This window comes from Acanthaster planci, linkage group LG14, assembly GCF_054643075.1.
Source record: "Acanthaster planci isolate LZ-2023a linkage group LG14, COTS_SCS, whole genome shotgun sequence".
In the NCBI taxonomy this organism is placed as follows: Eukaryota; Metazoa; Echinodermata; class Asteroidea; order Valvatida; family Acanthasteridae; genus Acanthaster; species Acanthaster planci.
Window position 1 is genome coordinate 7,792,475 of NC_141790.1, and position 24,243 is coordinate 7,816,717.

General features: G+C 41.3%; 1 protein-coding gene across 2 annotated transcripts in view; it reads right to left on the minus strand.

Annotated features, from left to right (window-relative positions):
• The window catches only part of LOC110985368 (uncharacterized), a 79,752-nt gene that overhangs the window by 6,908 nt on the left and 48,601 nt on the right, over positions 1-24,243 (minus strand). For both annotated transcript variants that reach the window (XM_087146079.1, XM_087146080.1), the window contains 29 exons: positions 23,907-24,048; positions 22,930-23,003; positions 22,493-22,699; positions 21,456-21,588; positions 20,685-20,779; positions 19,297-19,488; positions 18,558-18,708; positions 18,352-18,419; positions 17,759-17,863; positions 16,647-16,909; positions 15,896-16,043; positions 14,553-14,827; positions 13,718-13,862; positions 13,198-13,299; positions 12,279-12,556; positions 11,453-11,603; positions 10,923-11,105; positions 10,029-10,164; positions 9,572-9,639; positions 8,286-8,474; positions 7,271-7,406; positions 6,823-6,890; positions 5,771-6,001; positions 4,350-4,485; positions 3,503-3,570; positions 1,855-2,112; positions 1,054-1,201; positions 843-913; positions 453-677 (listed from right to left, as the gene is read on the minus strand). In XM_087146079.1, coding sequence (XP_087002205.1) covers positions 453-677; positions 843-913; positions 1,054-1,201; positions 1,855-2,112; positions 3,503-3,570; positions 4,350-4,485; positions 5,771-6,001; positions 6,823-6,890; positions 7,271-7,406; positions 8,286-8,474; positions 9,572-9,639; positions 10,029-10,164; positions 10,923-11,105; positions 11,453-11,603; positions 12,279-12,556; positions 13,198-13,299; positions 13,718-13,862; positions 14,553-14,827; positions 15,896-16,043; positions 16,647-16,909; positions 17,759-17,863; positions 18,352-18,419; positions 18,558-18,708; positions 19,297-19,488; positions 20,685-20,779; positions 21,456-21,588; positions 22,493-22,699; positions 22,930-23,003; positions 23,907-24,048 — 4,446 coding nt within the window. The remainder of the gene's footprint in view (positions 1-452; positions 678-842; positions 914-1,053; positions 1,202-1,854; positions 2,113-3,502; positions 3,571-4,349; positions 4,486-5,770; positions 6,002-6,822; positions 6,891-7,270; positions 7,407-8,285; positions 8,475-9,571; positions 9,640-10,028; positions 10,165-10,922; positions 11,106-11,452; positions 11,604-12,278; positions 12,557-13,197; positions 13,300-13,717; positions 13,863-14,552; positions 14,828-15,895; positions 16,044-16,646; positions 16,910-17,758; positions 17,864-18,351; positions 18,420-18,557; positions 18,709-19,296; positions 19,489-20,684; positions 20,780-21,455; positions 21,589-22,492; positions 22,700-22,929; positions 23,004-23,906; positions 24,049-24,243) is intronic.

A 24,243-nucleotide genomic window follows, 5' to 3' on the forward strand; every position in this document is an offset into this window, starting at 1 on the left:
ATGTCAGTTACAGGGAAAAAAAAGCATTTTCTAGAGCTCCGCAGGGATGCTAGAAGATGGCAGACAAGCTTCGGGCACTCGGCTGCTAACAATTTTGTGGCATAATCCATTATTGAGATTTTGCAGACAGTAAAGAAAGTGGAGAAATGCACAGAGCCAAAGCCATAAATACACAATAATGAACCAAGGGACAGCAATGACACTTAATCATTTTTCATCCTTGGCCAATTATCAGCTCAATAACTGGTGTAGCTTTTCACTCAATGTTGTTTTTCAAACTGTTTCTCATGACAGGGTCACTTAAAGATGGTTACCCTTAAGAGTATTGTTAGGGCTGTGGTCATCCCAAAACACCCTACTTGCCAGCACAGATTTACACCACAGAGGAGAGACAATGTGCAGTCTAAAAGTGTCACACTTTTATCTTCTCAAAACCCCACTGGTCTGCTCACCAAGTCTGTTTTGGTCAAAAAGACTGCTGACAATCTGGGCCTCCTCTTCCTTGTTCCTGAATCGCAGCAGGTGGCCGCCTCCATTGGCAGGGTACTTCCTCTTGCAGTAGCGCGTCCCAGACTGCCACGTGAACTTCCCACGGGGGAAGGACAGGTCAGCGCGGATGGCCGTCATGCGCTCAAAGTCGCGCTGGGGAGGGCTGGGCTTCACTTTTGGTCTGGTGCCTAAAAGAGACGAAGAACATAGCAATGACAACCACTCTGATGTCTGTGTTGGAGGATTTACAATTAAGAGTATGCTTCGGCTATTGAGAATTTATACTCTGGCTATTCCGATAGTATTTGTTGGCTGTACAGAGATTAAAGTTTGACTACTTAGGGACAACTTACTGAATTGGCAAATGAAACCATCCAGAGTGTGATCACAGGCCTCATCATGCCATTTGAAGGCATGCTCGGTGCTGTCAAGAGATTAATGGGGGAAATCCAATTCATGAGAATTTCAAAGCAACTTCAATGTCATTTAATAATCGGGCATCTTTTGGGAACCAAATTTCAATATTAACATAGAACTTAGGGGATTAAAGTCAAGGTTTCCTACCTTATGAATGCACAATTTTCGGCTGTGCCACCATTGGGCTCCTGCTGATTACCAACAGAAAACCAGTTGGTGTAGTCAAGAGCTTCGCCACTGCTGTCCACGTACTTGCCTTCAGTTTGGACATCACTTGCATCAAACCAGAAATTGCCTGTTCATATACATGTATGTAGAAAGAACAAAAGAAACGTTTAGCAGTTATGAGAGAATACACAAATAAAAGACTGTTGAAAAAAATTGAAAGGAATGTTTTAATCATTTGTGCAAAATGTTCAGACGGTCTTTTTACAGACAATGTTTGGAGTTTGGTTTTAGTTGAATTAACCATCATAATTTCAACGCCAAATGAATGCCTCTATAAACATGCCAAGTTTAAAAACGAGTGGGCGTGGGACAGCCAAGATCTCATGTGGCACGATCTCCACTTCCCCCGTGCAGTGAGATAGTCCAAAGAACACAAGCAATTTCCTTTAGGGTTGAGATTTATTGCATATACACTAGCTTTCACAAAAATTCGCACTTTGATATTGCAATCAAACAACAAAATGTTTCTCAAAGCCACAATGACAGTCTCTGACAGATGCAAAGTGTACCAGTACATTCTCAATCCAACTCAACAGAGGAATAGCCAAAAGGCTTACAATCCCTCCCCCCATCTCATCAATGAGACTCTTCCCCCCTTAAAGTTACAGTCGTTGGAAAATATTTCTCAAAGGCCAAAGTTTACAATTACATTCTAAATACAACCTAACCAGAGGCATTGACAAAAAACTTGCAACCCGTCTCCCTCTCCCCACATCTCACCGACGAGACTCCTGGCTCGTTTCCCTCGGCTCAGCATCTTGATGAGGTAGTCCATGGTCTCCTGATCCTTGATCCTGGCCAGGTGGCCGGAGCCCCCACCCCTAGCAGCCTTCCGGCAGAACTGCTGGGCCTCCATCCATGTGGAGGCGTACGAGCCGCCACTGTAGAACTGGTAGTAGACGCTAACCGGCTTGAGCTGGGGTGTCTGGATGACATCTCGCTGGGGCTTCAGTGGCTCTGTCAAACGCTGATCGCTTTCTACAATGTTTCATATCACAATTTGGAAGACAAGCAGATCAAACAAGGACAGAAGCAATGACAGTTCACAGATTATACGTAAGCACAGAGGATAAACAATTTAACTTGAAGCAATAGGGAGGTTTAGTTGCACATACTACGCAAATGCGAACACAAATGTGACAAAATTGATTACGCATGGGTGCGCCGGCGTGGAATGCCTGTTCGAAAAATTAGATGCACATCCTGCACACAAATGCACATTTTCCGATGAACACTCAAATAAAAGGACAAATGATAAATCACATCTACAAAAAGAGGCTTAATCGGTCATCATATAAAGGTAGTGTACACCACTGGTAAAATCCCCCAAATCAGACTACCGTATAATCCTGAAATATCTTACTTGAAAGAAAGTACAAAACTGCATCAGTCAGTCTGTAAAACTTTGTCTGCCCCGAATGCTGTAGTTTTCGAAAAATAGAAATTTTGTTCTCTTTTTTTCATAATGGTCAGCTGACCATCGTATAAGAGTTCACTTCGTTACTATGAATGCCTTGTAATTCATAGATTTTACGCAAGATAAAGTTACAAGATCTTCGATTCAAGCATTGAAAATGCCGTGCTGTTCTTCTCAATTTTTCAAAAAGCAGTTGACTCAAACATGAAATAACTCAGTGGAATGTAAGTTGCAGTGAATCTCACACACCGAAATCAGCTAATCTTGTGAAATTACAACAAAAAACCAATGGTGTACACTTTGTTTAAACTAGGAATGACAAAATCACAGTTGCATAACTTTTGCTCTATATTGCAAAAACGTCCATTTCATATCAGCAAATGTTCATTGCATTATTTTAAACCTTCCAAAATAGTTGCAGGTTTCACATTTGGATCCAACGTGAACATCCAATGTTTCATGCACTGGATGTCAATGCGAACTGCCCATACGTGAGAGACCATGCACAGGAAGTGTGGATTCAGCAAAGGCATACACTTTCTTTGTATTTGCATTCAAGGAAAACGTGCAGTTGAACCTCTTCAATGGTAAAAAATTGTAAATGAAGAGAGTTTGTAGTTGATACCAAAGCAAAGATAATTGAGAGATTTAGCAGTTGATACCACTACAGATAGAAGTCCTTAAATATATACAGAAAAGGTGCAACTCTGGTTGGTTAAACGTCTGTGTTCTTCTAAACTGTTTTAAACTAGTAACATCACATCAGGTTGGCCTTCTTCCTCCAATTATGACATGTAACCGAAGTCTCATTTATTATCAAAATTTCATGACCTCGCAACTGGGCCAATATTGCCGTCAACACTTTCCCAACGTCTTCACAAAGGGACAAGCACTGCAATGGAGCACATTAATCTTTTGACAACAAAATACTGCTTGTTGTTTGGACTTTACCTGCTTGGCAAATGAAATTCTTCTTGTCACTGCAACTGCTGAATTTCCAACTCCAACCGTCCTCATTTCTGTAAAGCACAAAATTCACAAAACTAAATTACAATTACAGAACAAATTTCAAAGCGGTTTTGTGAAATTTCCGTTTTTTTATCAAAATAACATTTCAGAAGAGAAGCAGAGCCATTGATCCGTTACACTAGGGAAAGTCAACAAGGTGATGTCTCCAAAAAGCAAATAAAAGAATCCAACAGAACAGACCAGCAGTAATCAGAATTTCAAGATTAGTATGCCAATTAATAATGACAATCTGCCTCTAGCAGAAGCTCCCACTCATTCGTTGAAAACAGCCGTGCTGATCTGGTGTGTTCAATTTTTTGGTAGTGATGTGACCATGACATGTGCATTTCCTAGTCGTTTGTGAACACCCAACTTCAGTTCCAACAAAAGACGCTTCCATTGCTATGAAAATAGCGCCCTCTCTTGGTCCAGCTTCAGGTCCATCATACTGAGTATTTACAGAGTATGCACACAGCCACCAGTACAACATTCGTCAGAGTATCGCAGTGTACACTAGGCCTGGAAACATTCCTGACGCCACCTCACTTCCCCAGGGAGCATGATGCTACAATGGAGCCATTTCAAATGAACACAGGAAAAAATACCATTACTATCTCTTCCCTCACTGGTTCTCATGTATATTCCTGGGTGGGTAGAGGCAAGTAGCTGTAAAGTGATTTGCCCAAGGACATAATACGTAACCTCTTGATCTGCAGTTACAAACCCTATCCACTGGGCCACATCCCCCCTCTATTGTCGTGATTAGTGAGAAACATTACGCAAGACTTACGAGAAATAAACGCATCCTCGTCTGCGTCTGGAGCGGCCAACTTGCACCTGGAACTTGTTGAAAGTCACTTCCTGCCCATTGCTCTTCATGCATTTCCCTCCAGTGCTCGGGACTTGAGCATCAAGCCAGAATTCATCTGGGACAATAGTTTACAAGAACCACTGTAAGTTTCAACACAGCTCTGAATTACCATCAGCTTGGAGTTAAAGAAAGCTAAGAGGAAGGCTTGTTAATTACCCAAGTAATTTATTGATATAATGCCAATATGTAAGACTCTTATTTTATCAATTGGTCTACTGGTAAGAGGCCTCACAAAGTTGAGCTTTCAAAAGTAGGCTCTATTGGACCTTGCTCAAACTGGTCTTGCTACACAAAACAAAGGCACTTCCTTTCAATCACTTCCTCGTAAAATAAACAAACATTAACCACTTGCCGCCGGGGTTGCCGGTACTGGACATGTATTCTTTATACGCGTGGCTGGGGTCTCCGAAATAGGACAAAGGGAACTGGGCCTTGTAACAAAAGAGCATACTCGGAACAAAAGACCAGGCTGCTGAGAATTACCAACATTTTTTCACTCTCAATAGTGGAGATAATCCAGCCTTGTTTTGAAACAGTATGCCACGGTTTGTGGCATTTAGCGCGGGTGGATTACACCGGGGACAAAATCGCTCCACCACCACAGTGAGGAGCCACATAGCACTGCTGCACGCTAAGGTGGCCCCTATTGAAAAGAGGTCAGCAGCGAACTGTGCCAGGTTCTTGAACAAAAGAAAATTACGTAACACCGCACAATCTGGGCTCTTTTTACAAGGCAGCAAACCTGGCTGAAATACTCAAGCTTCAATAGATGTTGTCTGTCAGATTAGAGTAGAAACCAGACAGTCTTTCATGTGGGTGTCAGTGTCCAGTAAATGAAGATATGAATTTTAAAGAATTTTTGAAAGCAGAAAAAAATGAAAATTATCCCCTCCTACCATCATCAACATTCATAAATGCCCCCGGCACGAAGTGGTTAATAATGGGTGGTTCACATTACAGTGTAGTATTGAACCCCCTAGGAGGATCTTTTCTGGCTGATGGATTGACACTGTCAGCTAGGTTATACCCAACCAGCTACACTCGTGGAGTGCTTTGAAGATATGGTGGGTCATCCAGTGCATGAGACTGATAAGAATTGAAGAGCAGAAGGAATTTTTTTATGATCACTGCATCATATTTAGTGACAAAGAAAGTGACTTGCACTATTTGGTTTTGAACATGTAGGTAACGTTCACTATTTTTAGACAGTTCACACATATTTGCTATATGTACACAGCAGAGTCCTGCAATGTTGGCAGTTTACAATGCCATGCAAGGTTCGCTAGATGAAGCTTTCTTTTAAAGTAAGAATTAAACAAACTTTCAAGATGATCTCTCACCTTGTAATTTGTTGGTCTCCAGGAAGTTGACTACCAGGTTCTGTTCTTCCTGGCTCTGGATGCGGAGCAGGTGGGCACCTAAGTCATTGCAGTACTTCTTGGCATCTCTCCAAGTGTAGCCACCCACCATCCGGACGATCTGGAAGCTCTGCTTTTTGATGCCAGTGACTTCCTCGGGTGCCTGCTGTGTGTCGTCCCTCTGGATGCCAAGAGTTTCCTCCAGGGAGGTTGCTGGGTTCATAATGAAGAACAAACAATGTTCAAGTCTCAAACGTTTTAGCAAAAAAAAATCAAACTGGTTTAGAATTATCATAATCCATCCACTTTTTTGTCTGTTGAATATCCTGGGAGCAGGCATGTCCAGTGCACAACCAGGCCCACTTGGTCAGCCACTTTTATCACATTGTGAAAAACCAATCGTTATGGCTGGTGCTCACTACAATACTGAGCAAAAGGCATCAGATCTTGGCAAATTGCCCAGCTCAAGGACAAAACCATCCTTTTCCCTAGCTGCACAGGAACCAGGGAAAAGCCATGATGAGCACTTGAATACCGTACTCTGTGAGCTGATTCTTCATCGAAAAGGTTTATTACATAAACAGACTCCTGGATTTATTTCTGGGAGACAAAAATCAGGGAATTGTTCACAGTTTTAACAACGTGTATAATTATTGCACAACTCTTGATGCTGAGATTCTGCTTGTTTCACACCTGACAGAGACTTGCTTTTATCTTCTTTCGCTATTAAAAATAAACATAATTTAATTAGCGGCACATCTCAGACCCTAGAATAATTGAGAAAATTTATGACTGGCATTCAAAATACTGGTTTCAATGATCCCAGGGCAAGAGATGCACGGTGTGCATCCCAAAAAAAGTTTACTATCATCCACAAAACTTTAGAATACATAAGACTGTGAAAGCGACAGAGGAACTCACACAAGTGATAAAAACAGGACACTGACAGTGTTTTGTGGATAGGCTTATGCCTCACCGAAGAGCACAGCATGAGAGCAATTTGGAAAGCTATCAGTGTACAGGCTATTACTCACGTTGTTGCTGGCAGATATACGGATGTTTTGCCTCACATTCTTCAGGTATCCACGCCAAATCCTGTTTCCTGTAAACAGAAATGAAGGATGAAGTCTCATAAGATTAAACTACTACAACAATCTGTGGAGGCATCAAAGCTTCCATCCTACATAAAGCAAAGAACTGCCTAGAACTGCACGCACATGCCCACATCAACCAAAAAGGACCATTGTGTCTGCCGCCACCATGCGTCTCAAAGTCTCCCATTGGAAGCAACTGGACCGCAACGCATGTAAAAATTGAGTGCGTCCATTTTTTCATCATAATCATATAATGCTCCTTGGGGGTCACTCCTTATCCCATTCAAAGTTTAAACATGCTGAAAAATTTCATTCTTTTCATTGCTTTCCAAGTTTCAGAGCATTCCGAAATGTTCCTTCAGAGTGGCTACGTATACGTGGAGCCCACCTGGTGATAGCACAAGATTGCCCTTCTATTTCCAGGGGGAGGCCATTGTTGTACGTCATGGGTAATCCAGAGCTACACAGCCAGGCATTGGTATCAGGAAAGGCGACATTGTAGGTGAGGTCCAGCCAAGTTCTGCCTGCAAAAAGCCGACATTTTGAAATATAAGTCAAGGCTTGATATTTCAGAATTTTTAACAGCACATTCAAGTCCCGATACTGTCCACAGAGTTATATTAAATTATTATATGGTATAGTGTCCCCAAAAACCAAGCCTGTTCTTCTACTGCCCAAACACTCTACAGGTTTATGAATTCACCAGATTTTGAACAAGTACTAGTGGGTTAGCATATCTATTTTTTTGCAAACTATACCAAATTGCCAACTAATTGATTGCACCCTTTATCATATGAATGTTTAATGCAGGCGAATATATAATTTATGACCCAGATTGATATTTCAAATACACAGAAAATGTATATATCATAAACTAAATCCTGACGCACAAAGCAACAAACTAAGTGTTTACAAAATTTTGAGATGATTTCTTCCAAACTGATCAACAGAAATCAGTCTCCAATGTAGGGGAATTGCTTTTTGTGTGTGTATAAATATACATATGTGCATACGGCGGCGTTCACCTGTCCGGGTAAGGTCTAAAAATAACCATGTACATGTATTTGGGCAGGCTGCCAGGGGTCACAGGGTCACTGCACGCAGTGAAGTGGACGAGGAAAAAGATTGTGAGACTTTGGGCGGGTGAAAAGAAAGAACGCGGGATATTGGTGGTGGATGAAGGCAATAAAACGAAGGAAGACGGTGGAAGGCCCAAAAAGCTGTTGCGTGAACCCTATTATTTCCCTCACCGGAACTATTGCTGAAATAGCAATCATAGCTAGCTTTTTGCTACACCAAGATAAAAGTTTAGATGAAAAAACACAGCTACCACTGAAATATCCACTTTCATTCCTTGAATAACATTGCCCAGCAATACATATAGCCTGCATCTGCCAGCATACCTCTGGTCTTCATGGACTTCCCCAGAAAGTTCTGCACAACCAGGTCCGGGATCTGCACCAGGCTAGCCCCACGCTCCCGGCAGGCTGCCTGTGCCTCCACCCAGGCCAGCCGACGGCTGAAGAAACGATAGCTGAAGAGCCGCACTCGGCGGAGTTGGGCCTGGGCTGGCTTCTTTTTTGGTTCATTTTCTGCATGGGTAAAGAAGGAAATTTAAGAGCATATGAGTGGGAAGATTTGAAATTGGCAAATCCGCAATGAAGTACACGTGGCTCCCAAAGTATTGCTTTACATGATTTGAGAATAAATCTGTTGAAAAAAATTGAAAGAAAACTGAGGATATACATGTACCTAACTTTGAAGGCAAATGAGCACCTATCTTGAGGTGATGTGAAAACTGACGACATATACTCAGTGGTGTAACTACAAGGGCACGTCTCCCATTCCCCTAACAGAAATCCATGCCCCCCTAGTGCCCCCTTGAGATTTTTCAAGTGTACCAAACCTAAATATAAGCTACAGATGATTTACTTTCAATGCCCCCTTGAAATACAATCCCCCTCAGAAATGTCACCTTCAATAGTCTAAATACACTACTGAACTAAGAAACCACACTGTAAGTACATGTCAATTTATCTCTTTCAAGGCTATTAAACAAAAACATAATACATATCGGTTATCACACACAAGAAGTACATTGTCGGTGAGAAAATGCAAAACATTTCCATCTCAGTAGGCCATATAAACCAGGCTTTCTCTGAAAGGTTAACCTACAACTAAGACTGCTTTGGTTTGCTTTCTCTGCCAGGAAAAACAGCCCCTGGAAACTAGTGAAAAAGAAGTATCCTTGCCCATGGAAAAAGTTATGGTTGAAAAACTGGAAAAATCCATGTGTACTCTACCGATGGAAGCCAGTGGCTAACGGCTGAAGTCACTTCTTAGTTCAAGATTCATGTCACATTTTCTACCGAATCCTCCCAGAGCAATATTCACTACAAAGACTGGCCATTACCCACGGCCACTTACCTGGGGATTCCACACACACTCATTCTCTGTGGACTGGTCAGAGCCTGTGTGTATAAACTCAATGGGAATCACTTTTAGTGCGAGGACACGCCACCCAGTACTAAATGAGGAATTTGCAAGAATTAACATGTTTCAAAATCCCCCCTTATTACGACACAGGAAATCCGTCCTTGTTCATGTATTATCCAGTGTATATCGCTCCACGAACAAGGAGCCGATCAGGATAGTGGGTATGTTTGGAATTGAGTGAGAGTTTCCTTACCGTATTGGCAAATGTAATGCTTGATTTCTTCACAGTTGGCATGGTCCCACTTGTAGTTTTCGGCATACCTGCAGACAGCATCGAATTGTCAGCACAGTAACTCTCTAAAGTGTATTCCAACAACTATTTTCAACTCCCGTAACATCCATGTAACAATATGAATACTTCTTTAAAAGATTTCAATTGCAATTCTTTTGGTTTATTCTATTGCAAAAAAATTCCAGCCTTCCTTAAATGCTTCATTGCTTAAAAACATAAACACATGGCTAGTTTGGGCGGAGGTGATGTTTTCATACATTTATGAAAAGAAGACAGTAAAAAAATATCCAAAAGTTGTTTGATGATCTCAAAATGTCAAGTTACAATAAGAAATTTGAGGAGAGAAGCAAAAAAGGGACCAAACAATCACATTAGGGTTCAACCAAGGCTTGACATGACCTATGAAATCATGATTTACATGAGAAATCCACAGTCCTTGCCATCAACGCTAGCTGGCTGCTTTCCACTCAGCCAGTCAGCATACGGAAGAGGTCCGACAGAGGTAGCCCACTGGTCCTCTGTGTTGGCATCGGAGGCATCAATCCACCAATCACCTGGAAGCAACAAAAAGGAAAAGGAAAAAGGAGCTCCAACAGATACATGGCCAGTCTGGCTTTAAGCTTGACTAATTTTCATATGCCTTGAGAGAGTCTGCCTATTGCTAAAACTAAGTATTTTTACCCTTCCAGGTGAACAGGGAGATACTGCTCTACTACACTGTTTATGGTAAGCCAAACTCCATATCTTGTATGACGGTGCTCCTGGTGCATGAGCATAAAGTATGCTCACCTACTGGATCTCACAATCAACAATCATTCAACTACGAAAGTTTACAGCAGTAATGGCTCAGCATTGCCCGGCTTAAAGTACAGTTCTCTTCAGAGAACAGCACAGAGCAAGTTGGCATAAAAGACCATGCATAATTAGTGATTCTAACAGGCTAACTTGCATGTATACTGATCTTTGAAAAAAAGCTCAAAAGTCTAAATGGCAATGTAAAACCAGTCTACAATACAGTGGTATATCTAGCGGGGAGACGAGGGGGGACTTTTTTTTTGCTATAGATGAGTAGGAAAGAAAGTAATTGGTATGCGTTTGTTTGTTTATCAAATATAAGCACCAAAACCCTTGGAAAACAACACCCCAAAATAAAAGCAAGGATGTCAGGACTATAAGCAAGACTTTTGATCATTTTTCTCCCCCAACATCATGTTGAATGAGCTCGAAGCCGCATTTGCTTTTGAATTTGCCCCCTTGACACCAAAAGCTGCCCAACTCCGTCAGTGCAAATAGCCCCTTGGAAAAAAGTCACCTTCAATTTTAATGTCTTCAATGAGATCCTCAAGAGCCTCCTGCACTTTGGGAGCAAAGACACGAGCCAGGGAGCCACCGTTGGTCTGGCAGGCCGCCTGAGCCCCGGACCAGGACACCTTGTCCTTGTGGAAGGAGTAGTACAGCCTCATAGTCCTCCGCTCACGGGGATTGCCTCTCCTCCCTGATGGATCGACAGGAAAAACAGACAGGCATTACAACTCTTAGCTTCGGCTTTATGTCACTGCACATCTTGTGAATATTCAACAGCTAAACATAAGCGAAGAATCTCTGGACAAGTTCAAGTGACCATTACCGTTAACTACAGTTGGCCCAGTGCCAAGTGAGGGTGAAGAGGCTCCCCCAAGGTTGCAACGTATCTACCCAATACAGAATTTAAACCCAAACCTTGTGATCCAGAGGTATAGACAGCAACCACAAGGCCACATGCCCCAAGGCAATTTTTAAGGTTGATAGACGTTTGAGAATCTTTATGAACTAATGGTCTATTTTTATGTTGGGAACACACACCTAGCAGTCGGCTTCCAAAGAAGGAAAGCTTGGCTCCAATGGCCTTCTCCCATTCCGTGGGCTGGAACTTGACATACTTGGCCCTAATTGGACTGGGGAGGTCAAAGGTCATTGTCTGGTCAGGGCTGGCATCTTTCGGTGCCTCGAATTCCTAATTGGTAAAGGGGGAAGATTTAGAGAAATTCAATTCAAATTTTATTGTGAAGTCCAAGAACTTTCATGCAAAACACAGCTCTAAAAAAAAAGCAACAAATCAAAACATTATTCAATTACATTAACCTTGACCCTGTGGCCTGTGTGGGAAAAACTGCATTAATCTGGAAGATTTTTCTTCCAAGTATTACTGCTGGGAACCATTCTAATTCCTCTAATATCCTCCACTGTGCTGAAAACCCATAGCAAACTGCAAGCTTTGATTCATCAAAGGTCCTCCACAACAAGCATTAGCTCTTCAGGAAGTGACCTCCGCACTCCTGTTTGTTCTTTACCCTTGGTTTAATATCTTGTCACTACAACACACATTCAAATGTTTATTGTCACAAGTTATGGAAATAAATGTCTTTTGGGTTAAACTGAAAGAATACAAACGCAATGTTCAAGATCAAAAAGCCCCATGTAAAGCTGGGTGCTGTCCTCTATCAACCATTCAGAGAACTTTTTCTGGTGGATTTCAAGGGGACAAGATGAATAGCTCTAAGCTCAAAATGTACGGAGCTCAATGTACTTATAAATGACAGTGGTGACAGGCAAAGCCAATGATATTCAGATTTCCATCATCCTGATTCAAGTTTCCCATCTAAGTATTATCACTCTTGCGAACACTTACATCCTTGTTGTCGTCATACATGTACACTGTCCAGTCCTCGTCCTCCTTGGTCTTGTACAAGATCCGGAATTTCTTGATCCAGGCTGAGTAGTTCTCCAGCTGGATCCCCCCAACCTTGAGGTGACGGATCCTCACCATGTCCTGGAAGGCCACCATCAGGAACTGGCCAGCCGAGGCCAGCGGAGACAGCCAGCCCCTGGCGCTGCCTGGCTCAAAGCCCTTGGCTGAGGCACTGGCGTAGTAAGAGTCGATGAATTTGTCCAGGTCATAGGCAAGGCCTGGAAATATAGGACCAGCAAAATAAGATTATTACAAGTCGTAAGATTGGTACCTTTTAGCACCCTTTTACATTGATTTCCAATGTGATGGGGGTTGACATTACAATTGCTTCCCTTTTCAATCCGCATTTTTTACAAAAACCTCACATAGTGTACCCTTCCTATTGGTTAAGGGCCCATCCTGTGGATGGTTCTTAACAGACAATTAAAGTACCAACTGGTTTTGACCACCTTTCCAGTTCCAGATAAAATTCGGACTCCCATTTTATGGACTCTAACACCCACAAATGACGGTCACCAGTGTTATATATACACGTGCATTTCAGATAGTCAGACTTTGTTGGCACATCATAAGAAAAGTCTGGCATCCACTTGCCAAGGAAGAAGACTCAGCAGATTTTGTAAACGTTTTCTGAATGTGTGATTTGAACTGTAAGTTTTACAAGGCTTCCATATACAGTGATTTTTAGTTCTGCTCATAAACAATAAAAACTGATGACTGACTACTGGGTAATATAAACTTATAAAAAATGTCGATTGTGAAGTAAAACCGCCTCTTTGCAGAAAACACTTGGTGGCACACTACTGGAAAGTGAATCATTACTATTGGACTCATACAAAAAATGATTAAACTTCTTTACCAGTCTCCTTCTCTTCCACTTTACTTGGAACTGTAGGTTGGGCCCCCTGATCTGATGCAATCTGGCCTTTACTCTTGGCACCTACTTTTCGGAACTTCAGATCTGCAAGGAATGGGAGGCAAGTTACTACATGTCAACCAATGTCTAGTTCACCATGTGCCAACAGTTTGCACTCAGTTAAAAATAATAGACGAAAGATGTCAGAAAAAGCAGTTCTCCCAGTGTAAACCTTAAAAATATAAACCACCAAGACCTTTCAAGAGCAAATACATGTATAAACCAACTTTCCAAAACCTTGAATTTTTCAAGATATTAATAAATTTGTTTTGGATGTTCTTATATGCACTCATTTTGAATGTGAATTTTAGATATGTAAAATTTGGTATGATTGCCAGAATTGGTCTTGCATTCTTTACTAATTAAAGTGGAATATCTGAACAAAATTTTGTCAACTTAATTTTGTAGAATAATTGCCGTGCATAAAGCCAACAGCATCTGGTCATTTTTCTGACCATCTCACCTTTGTATCTGTAACCAATGAACCTGATTTTCCCAGCAATAGCCTTATGCCACTTGACAGGAATGATCTTGATATAACGAGCCACAATGGGTACAATGTGTCTTATCCTCGCTGCATTGGAGTCATCATAGGGAACTTCAATAACCTGACAAAAACAGAAGAAAAACAACTAAATACGGCCAGGGATATTACGCTGATCTTTGTGACAAAATCTTTCCCGACTGGCTGAAATTTAGACATGCTGTCCCACTGAAAAAAAAACACTGAAATTATGGATAAATTTGTAGAGTGTCAGTTTGTGAAAGTTTAACAAATCAATCAAATTGAAGGGTTGCAATTTGGGACCTTCCCAAAGGACATCCAGTGTTGACATGGGCAGGCCTTGAATGACATTCATGTACAATGAATGCAGGCACGTACTCAAAAATCACGAAAGAAATCCAACTGAAAAAGACTTTCTAAAATGCTTTTCAATTTAATAACGATCTACAGACAGAAAGTAACAAAAGGAGAGGAACTACATGTAGCTAATGCTGAAACTTACTGGTCTACGATAGACACATAGGCATGAATTCAGCCAGAAATCCGAGCAGGATTTTGGATAACCTGTAGGTTATTTCAGATGCCCAATTTTGTATATGAAAATGTAAGGTTGCAGCAAAGTGGATGCCCTGTTTTCATGGAATATTTGGATGCCTACTTTTCAAATGCTTCGTAACTCCCAGCAAATTAGCACGGCTCATTGTTCTTAATTCATTAGCTCCTCAGAACTAGAACCAAGTCTGAGCTGACAAATTCTTTGACCGAGCGTTAGGGGAGAAGCAATGTTTGATACCCCATTCTTGTTGGCCGGATCCAGCTCGTAAGGCAGCCACGAGTCCCCGTCATCGCTGTACTCAACCTTCAGGGCCTGGATCCACCCTCCCCGATTGCCTACGATGACCTTCTCAACATCCATGCCATAGAGCTCCACTGTCTGCCGGAAGTCAGCAATCAGGTACTGCCTGTTGTTGGACTTCCTGGCTATCCATCCGTACTTGCTGCCTGGCCTGAAGTTGCGGACGGCCGAAGACATCTTGTAGTCAACCTTATCGGAAATGTCTCTTGGTGCTGTTGAATTTTCATATCCGAAAAAAAAAACTTGAAATGCTATACTTTTGCTTCATATAACAATGCAATCAAATTGACAACAAAGACAATTACAGACATTCCAAGTACATTACAGGCATTCCAGCAAATTGCCATGAGATTTGTGACTACAAATTATAACCTTCGCTGCATATTCATGAGCCAATTTTTTTTATTAAATTGGTTCAGCATACATAGATAGTTTTATTGTTTGACATCACATCAAATATTTGCACAATCAATTTGCAAACACATTTCAACTCAAGCAAATTTCGCAGCAAATTTTCTTAGCATCAAAATTTGTTTCACTTTTGCCTGCAGTTTGAATTGGCCCTAAATCCCTTCCATGATTTATCAACCCCTACAACTTTGAGAAAATCTAGGCATCTACACTGTTAAAGAGGAGGCCTTGGGTTTAAGTTCTATCCAGGCAAGCCTGCATATTTTTTCTAACAAGCATTAAGTTCAGAGCATATCCGCCCTGACTTGAAGCGCACACTCGTTGGCAAAGACAAGACAGGCCAGAGAAAAATTTTCACTGAGGTTCATACACATGTGCAAGCCAGACGCAAAGACTGCACAATCAAACAGAAATTGGCTGCACGTGCTGGGTGGGTCCCGCAAAAAATGCACCTGAGCTGTGCTCATTTGCAGTGAGTTCCCACCAAAGAAGTATTGTTTCTATGTAAAAAAAAGCCCTCTCTTGATCCAGCTCAGGCTGATACTGCTTGATAATAGATCACACTGATAAAGGGCAAACACAAATAATAGAATTTACATGAGAATTTACAACCCTAATGCAAACAATACATAACTTAAATTCTTATCCTGTTTAATTTTTATCTATATATCTCCTTAAGTTGTACCACTGTGCCTTTGATCATTTTTATGGAAGCGGTGCATTATAAATTTTCAATTATTGTTACTATTAAACTTCCATCATTAGTGATGAACTGCGACGTACAAATGAACACACATCAATGACAGGCAGCTGCAGTCAATTCTATTTTCAACTATTTTCTCCTTAATCAACATTTGTTAACAACCCACCAGCAGAGGGCCTCCCGTTAAACGTAAAGCGACCGGCGATGGCATTCTTCCACCTGATTGGCTGGAACTTAACAAGGGACCCCAGGATGGGTGGATCAAAGAGGAATGTTGCGCACTCGTCTGCATTTGTGATAACGTTGTCAAATTCCTAGAATGAAAAACAAAATAAAACTAATAAACAGGCTCTGTGTTTTGAAACTTGAAAGGGGAAAGTTGAGAAAGATATGGATGATTGGGGTTTGAGGGTTACAAATGGAAGCTTCCATTATAGCAATAGGAATGGCATGGAAATGGCAGTTGAAAGAAATGTCAGAATTACAATCTCAAATGTTAACTTTGGTACAGGTTTGCTATATTTTTTACTGGTTACATGAAAATGCAACAACTCAGTCCATGCAGCATGTGCATTGATAAGATGATGAAAAGCAAGACTGGGAAGATTTGCATCTTTTCCATTCAAATTTAACCCTATCACAATTTTTTTGTGAATCAAAACACAAATAAAAAGGACACGACCTCGGCATTTGAAAACTGCAATAAATTTATAAGTTCAATTCATAAAACATTACTGGATGCGACCAAGAATGGGTAATTCATTATCTAGCACCAACCTACATGTACTTTGGGGCCAACATCCCCAAAAGGCCTGATGCGCGCACCTTGGTTCATGAGTGTTGAGGCTGAGAGTAAAGGGTACATCATGAGTATGGTAACAAAGAAACACATAATCAACAGGAATCCAAATACATACACTGGTCCCATCAAACTGTATGTACGGCCTCCACTCGGCATCCGCCGATCGCTTGTACAGCAGCCGGAACTGGGTGATCCAGGCCATGTAGCCGGGGACGTTGACCCCGCACAGGACCAGCACGTCCACCCGGACAAACTGGTGGAAGTCGAAGATCACGTACTGGTTGCGGTCGGACAAGGCTGCAATCCAGCCCATCTTGGAGTCTGGGCCGTGGTTGGGTTCAGCCGAGGATCCCTCATAGGTCAAGATGGCACTGATGTCTAAGAGTGAGAGTCAATTTGTTAACCCATTACGTCAAAGTCAATGAGGCATTTAAAGAGAAATTTGAAGGACACCTGTCTCACTTTTGTGCTGGAGTTCTAATAAAAACAAATAGCCGGCATATATTTTTGAATTTCTCTGGTGCAAATCCCAGAGGGGAACAATTCAAAACATTTGCATTGCTTTTGCTCTTAACATGCTTAAAGGGACTGCTTCCAATGCCCAACACATTCAGCATCAAAACCCAACGAAGTACAGCGTTCAGAGCAGAAGAAAAAAAATGCTCAGCAAACAGTTTAGGTCGTTCTCTAGATTTTGCTACTTTAAAGGTTGGAATGCCCAATGGAAAATCGCATGCAGTGAACCTACAGTAATAACCACTGAATTCAGAATTAACATGCAATCCCTTGGTGTGGCATTAAAGCAAGAGAACTGCACAGTTTCTCCAACGTGAACTGTACACAACACAAACGTGTGTACATAGCGCTGCTACTGAATCTTTCTTAGCCTTTTTGGCTTGTCATAATGATAGAAAACATGATGTACCAGTATGTTAAATTTGCGTAGAATATACACGTTTCATGTTAGAGTACATCATTAGGAATTCATTCCATCTATTTCACCTTGGCCTGACAATACGCACATGAATTCAAAATGTCTGCACCTGGGAGGCATAAAAACTTATCTGCACAGGGAATGACGAGGTAGTGCCCGTAAATTTATGTGGTCTTTCCCAGCTGTCAAGAGCTGTCTCAGCATTGGTCGAGTCTACCTATTGTATTATTCCATAACCCATGCCAAGCTGAAACATCAAACTGGGCATCCATTGGCTGGTGATGTTGCCTTACCTGGTTCTGGTGTTGTGGAGGGTTCAGCAATTATGACAGGCTTTATGTCATCAATCACCGCACCTTCCGGGATTCGTGGCGGAGCCTTCTTCACAGGCTTCTTGGCTGTTTGATGCACATTTTGAAGAGAACAAATCCGACACATCAGTTTATTTGCATAGGAAGAGAAAGATTATAAAAAAATAAATGCGACTAAATAACGAGGATTCTTTTTGCCAAAAGGCAAGATGACTTTAAGCTTAACTTTTAAACTTGCCTATTAATAAGTGTGCCAAATAAATCAAAGGCATTCAAAGACTAATGAAAAAGTGTGAATGTTTGCAATTTCTGTCTACAACATATTGTGCATAATACTTGTGTAGCACTGTACACTGAAAGTACACATACTTGTTCCATACTTTGGGGGTCTACAGATGTGCTGACATATAGATGTTGTGGAGACCAAAAATATCAGGGGGACAGATTTGGTCCCGAAACTTAGTCAAGACTTTCCTGACAAAAAGAAATTGTCCCCTTGCCACGGGGAAGGCCTACCCTACAAATACAGTTCAGCACTGGTGCTTTGGTTCAATTTGAGCATTTTAAATACTCACAGAAGGCACAGATGAAACTCATTCGGTCATTGCAGTTGCCATCGTGCCACATGTAATCATCTGAGTAACTACAAGAACAAAACAAGCGATCTTGAGTAGAATGTGTATCGTCAGGGTCACTAATATGTGTGCTGCGAGGGAGGTGGTTTTTTTACTTTACGTTCAGCAGTCAAGCTGTGGCAATAACACTGACTTCATGGCCTTACCTCATGTACACACAGTTTTCTGCCTTGCCACCATCTGGCTGCTTCTCCACACCCTCAATCTCAAACCAGTTGGTGTAACCCAACGGGGAGTCGTCTGAGTAGACAAACTTGCCTTCCAACATGAGGTCATTTGCGTCCAACCAGAAATTGGCTTTTGGGATGAAAAGGGAAGAACACCAAATCAGTTACAATACAGAATTGTACAAATTGTATGCCTTGTATACAATGTCCCACTATCACGAACTGCTCCATAATGCTGTGCACGGATGCTTTAAAGTCTTTTGAATTTCCATTTTTAAGCAAAAGTTGAGTTTTTTACATTATCTCCTAAACATTTTCCTAATCATTCCAATCACTTGGAATCATTTTGCTTTTCAAATTCACCCTTTTTAACAAAGAGGATCATTAACTCTCTGTATAGACACTTCCTAATTGGTGACAAACATTAAAAGTTGGGTAGACATGAGACACCATTGCTGCCAACACCATGCACCCCACCCCAGTGGGTGTGACAGCCCTACGTGTAGCGTCTGCAACAAAGTATGCAAAAGCAGTAAATATGTCAGATCCAGTCCGTCATCCCAGCTGCACAAGAAAACACCTGCTTGTTCTCACACGAACACCATCAATCACTCCAGCCAAATCTTGGTTAATACAGGCATGAACTGTCTCACATTTGCTGAGCACCCACGATGATCACATTTTGAAATGCAGCCATGCTGCTCCGCTTAGCGCTCACCTGCAGAGCCCTTGACAGCCTTGGCCACCTCGTTGAACATGTTCTGGTCAACTATCCTCAGCAGGTGGCCCGTGCCATCCCCCTCCTGAGCGCAGTACTCTGCTGCCTCCTGCCAGGTGTACATGTAGCCAGTGAAGTACTGCAGGTAAGTCGTGGGCAGCTGGGTCTGGATTTTGTCGCGGGATGGCTTGGCTAGTGGGAAACAAATCCGAAAATATAAACTGTGAATGGACAAACAACTGACTAATGCCTCTCTCTTGTGATGCTTGAGAATATCTGGAATACTTTGTCTATTGAAGGAAATCAAATTTTTACCTTTAGTCGGGCGAATTTCCAAGTTTTGGAAGCCTCTTAACAATCTTTTTAATGTCATAAGCAAGGCTGTATTTCACTTTGACAAAAACCATTCATGTGTTCAATTTAAAAGCCTGTGTTTGCAATGTGGTTACAGAAAAGGCCTTTGTTTTACACAGGGTTTTTCCCAAACAGGTCAATTCTTACATGTAGACTATGCCTGTACATTTCTTAGCTAGTGACGTGCAGCCAAATTTAAATACCAAGGTTATCACCTAACATATGGGCATTTATTAGTAGCAGTGTTGTAGTCAAGACAGTGCGAGACCAAGACCGAGATCAACAGTCCGAGACCAAGACCAGGGGTCCAAGACCAAGGCCAGCATGTTCAAGACCAAGGCCAGTCTCGACAACTATGCTATTCTGGTGAATAGCATGCATACAAGTGTATCAATATACATGTACATGTAATTAAAATTTGTGCAACTGTTTATAGAAGCATGCAACCAAACATTCTAGAATTGAGTCTTTCCACAAATTTAGGTTACATAAGTGTGACATTTTTGTGTCCTTGTTCCTTCAGGTCTTTGTTATTTGACATGGCAATATCACCAGAATTGATTTCAAACAGTTACTATTTGTTTGGCATGTAATTTGCATTAATTAATCACTCTTGGAAATGAGAAAATGTGTGCTGAACTATGTACAAAATCATGTCAGATGTGATAAGGATACGAAAATATCGGACCCCTAATTTATAGAATGACCCAACAGCAAGCACTCATCAAAATAAAATCCCCCAAAGGTCTTTGTCAGTTACTGCATGATGATGCAGGGCAAACTTATTTTCAAACAAATTATTACGAGTCACCACTAAATCCACTGTTTAGATATTACAAATTATATAAGTAAAAAAGAGCTACAGTGTCCATATTGCAGTATATCCTTAAAAAACGAGGGCCACAGCAGCAAAAGTATTCAAAATGACAAAAGAAAACTACAGGATATGATGTTTATTCCAAGTCAGCATTTTTGGTCTGAATGGGAAGTATTCTGCATTAAACTTTACGGTGGCATTCATTTTGTACACCTACCTGGTTTAGTCGGTTTACCGTTCTGCGTTGCACGAGCACAGATGAATGGTCTGTCTGCATCACAGTCACCATCCTCCCATTTCCACTCCCCACCACTAAAGACATTATAAATGTTAATACACAGTAACTGAACTCGATCAAAAAAGAAAGTCACGATTCACGATTGATGAACTTTTCAAGTAGTTATTTTTATACTCCAACAGTAAGCTCAAGTGACCAGAAAGTCAAATATGGTAACTGAGTAGGTTTGCTTCTTTGCATTGGCTGAGGTAATCACTTTTGACAATGCACACTGAGAACGAAAAATTCATAAATGTATAATTTTTAGAGTCAATGCACTTCCTTGCTTAACTTTACAACATGGAAAAATTCATAGGGTTGTTTTTAAGGGTAACAACACGCTTTTGTACCAATGGTAATAAAATCTTTTAAAAACAGCTGTCATCAAAGCTTCGACTATCCTCCGCTGAAATATTTACAAATCAAAATCTTCTACACATGCAGGTAAGCATTTATTTTGTGCAAAATAGTCTGTTATAGTACATTGCACTGCTATGCCACAACTTTGTTGCGCCAAACCTATGCATGTTATGCATTCATACAAGTTTCATGAAACCGTTTCCCGAAAATCTAGTGAATACATAATCACAGGACTGAGGGCTGATTTTGGACTACCAGCCATCACTTTGCCCCTGGCTTTATAGCCTGCATTACCACACAAGCCTATTCCACTTTTATTTCAAACATTATGGCGAGGGGCATATAGTCTACCTCTTTCTCAAGTAAGCACAACCACCTTTGGGGAACCCTTCGGCAAAATTGGAATGGTCCACCTTCTGACCGTTGGAGTTTATGTACTGCATCTTTTTCTTGTCAAAGTGGGCATCAATCCAGAAAGTATCTTCTACTGATGCAAAGGGGGGTGTCAGGCAGTTGGAAGAGATACAAGTTGGATAAGAGGGACGTATCGACAGGTTGGATTACAAAAGGGCATGGCAAGCAAAAAAAAAAAAACGATTAAATTAAAGGATGTCTATTACAGATGATCAATAAGAAAGAAGGAAATTACGTGTATGTTAGATAAAATTAGAATTGTTAGTACAAATGGCAACAACGGGCAAAGTGAAGATGCTGGAAATTATCAAGACAAGGATTTTCAACTGGACCAGTTATATGTTTTTCTAATTTCTAGAAGAAATACCTCCAGAGGGCTTAGTTGATAGAGAGACTAAACTGTAAAGACTTAGCAATTTCATTAAGTTGTAATCTTTTTTAGAAAACTCAAATGACACTGACTGACAATTAGCACATTAAAGATCACAGACATTGATCACATTTGTATGATTACCAAGCAGTTTACAATGAGCCAGTCATTATTCCAACAGCGCATGTTAAGTATGAGGCTATTCGGGAACAGCTACACGTGCGCACGATAGTCTGTCCAATCAGCACAGCCATACGCTGACTCACGTGCATGCTATGTTCCCAAAAGGGTTTTTGAAATAGCAATCTGGCTCATTACAATGTGGAGGAAACTCTTTTGTGCAGGGAAGGCTTTCTTTAACTCCAACATGAAGGCCTGATGTGTCAAATAAAGGGGCTTGACTGGTCAAATACAGCCCTTTCACTGGGCTCTCCAATAGGAGCAAATGTTTCAAAAAGCATGCTTCATTTCTTTATTTTCTAGCAGCGTGATTTTATTGGAAACATTCAGAAACCAAACCTCTGTACAGCAAAGAAACTTTGACTGTCCACAGGTAGCTATTTCCAGGCCATCATAGGCCAACAAAACAGTGAAATATTCCCACCTGGGTCTGTTTTCATGCTATCCAGGGTGCCTACGACCAGCCCCTGAAACTCCGCATCTGGGATTCTCAGGAGATGGCCACCCCATCTTTCACATGACCGCTTAGCCTTCATCCACGTTTTCGAGGTCTTCCTTATGTCCAAGGTGACTTGGTACGAGGACGCATCGCGTACTGGTTGACCACTACGAGGAGTCCCTTTGTCGGGGACTAAAAGAGAAATTACAGTGAGAAAAGAACTTTTTTGAGAAAGAAGAAAATGGCTCATGTATACAACTTATGCAATGACATTTGGTATGACAGAATAATGTCGGACAAGTGGCATTTTGGAAGCAACTCCATTTTATTGGCTGATTTTAGAACCTACTTTTAAAATTGTGCCAGCTTTCTGAAGTGAATCTAGTAGGATGCAGGTCTTTGTTTGAAGGATTTCTACTCACATATCTCACAGATGAAACCCTTCTTCAGGTGACAACCTCCAGAGGTCCACTGGAACTTAGGCTCTGTCTCAGTGCTGCACACAAATATGATGACGGACGTTTAGTTCACTGGACAATGTTCTAAAACTTTCAAATTCTTTAAAAAATGCTGATGTTAACCAACATCAACAAAGTGTCTTATTGGAAAATCTTAACATTTCTTTAAACTAACGGGGTAGTCGGTATGGTTGGTTTTGCAAAACTCCATTTTTAAATTGAAAAAAGGAGGGGGATGCAAGTATGGAAGTTAACGAGTTGGACAATCTTGTTTTCATGCCCTCAAAAGCATTTGGAGATTAAGCAGGTTTGAGCTAAATCCACAGATGGCCATAATCCGCCCAAAGCTGAAGTGCACCCCTAATCGGCGTAAGAAAGACAGGTGGTTCTAAGCGGGTTCTTGCACGCACAAAGACCATACATGCCAGAGTAAATTAGTTACGCGTACTCAGCGTGCTCCGTGTCAAACGTGCATATACTGGCGCACCTATGCGGTGAGTACCAAAAAAACACGCCCTCTTTTGTTCCGCTCAGAGCGGATATCTTTTCCCACATATGTGGTTTGGTGCTGATCATCCTTCTGCCCTACTGTAAAAAAGCTCATTATATCAGCCATCATCTTTAAGAAACAAAAATTGGTTTGTGTGCAAGAATACACATTCATCTCATACGGATAATTTCCTTATAAGGTAACAGGGTAATTCTCTATGCTTCCATTTCCACCATATTGCAGAAATAGAATCCCACATTTAATAAAGCCATCGAATGGGATTCTAAACCGAAAGTAATCGCACTACATGATCTCTTGAGTCATCAAGTTCTCATTCACCTGAATACCTCCTTGGTTTTCATTTATCCTTATTAAAGTAAAAATGAATTTTGCCCACGTAAGCATATCCAAAAACCTTCCGCATTTTGTTAAGACTTGGACTAACACCTACCCAAAATGAGCACACTGCTTCCTCTTCTGATTCATCTCCTCTGGGAGACCGTTGTTGTAGTCCAGCCGTTTCCCGTTGGAGTAGACCCAATTATCGATCTTCTTGTGCTTGACGCGGTACGAGGCATCTATCCAGAACTGGCCTGTGATGAGGTTCAATGAACAATGGCCAAAAGTAACTTACATGTACCTTGAAATCTTACAACAAACAGTGACATGGAACAAACAGAGACAAGTTGTGTTGACTCTGTCAATGAATGAACTGATAAGACAACAAACATGGGGAAACAGTTAGCGCAAAGATGGTTTAACTTGCTGGTGACTAGTTCAAATTTTCT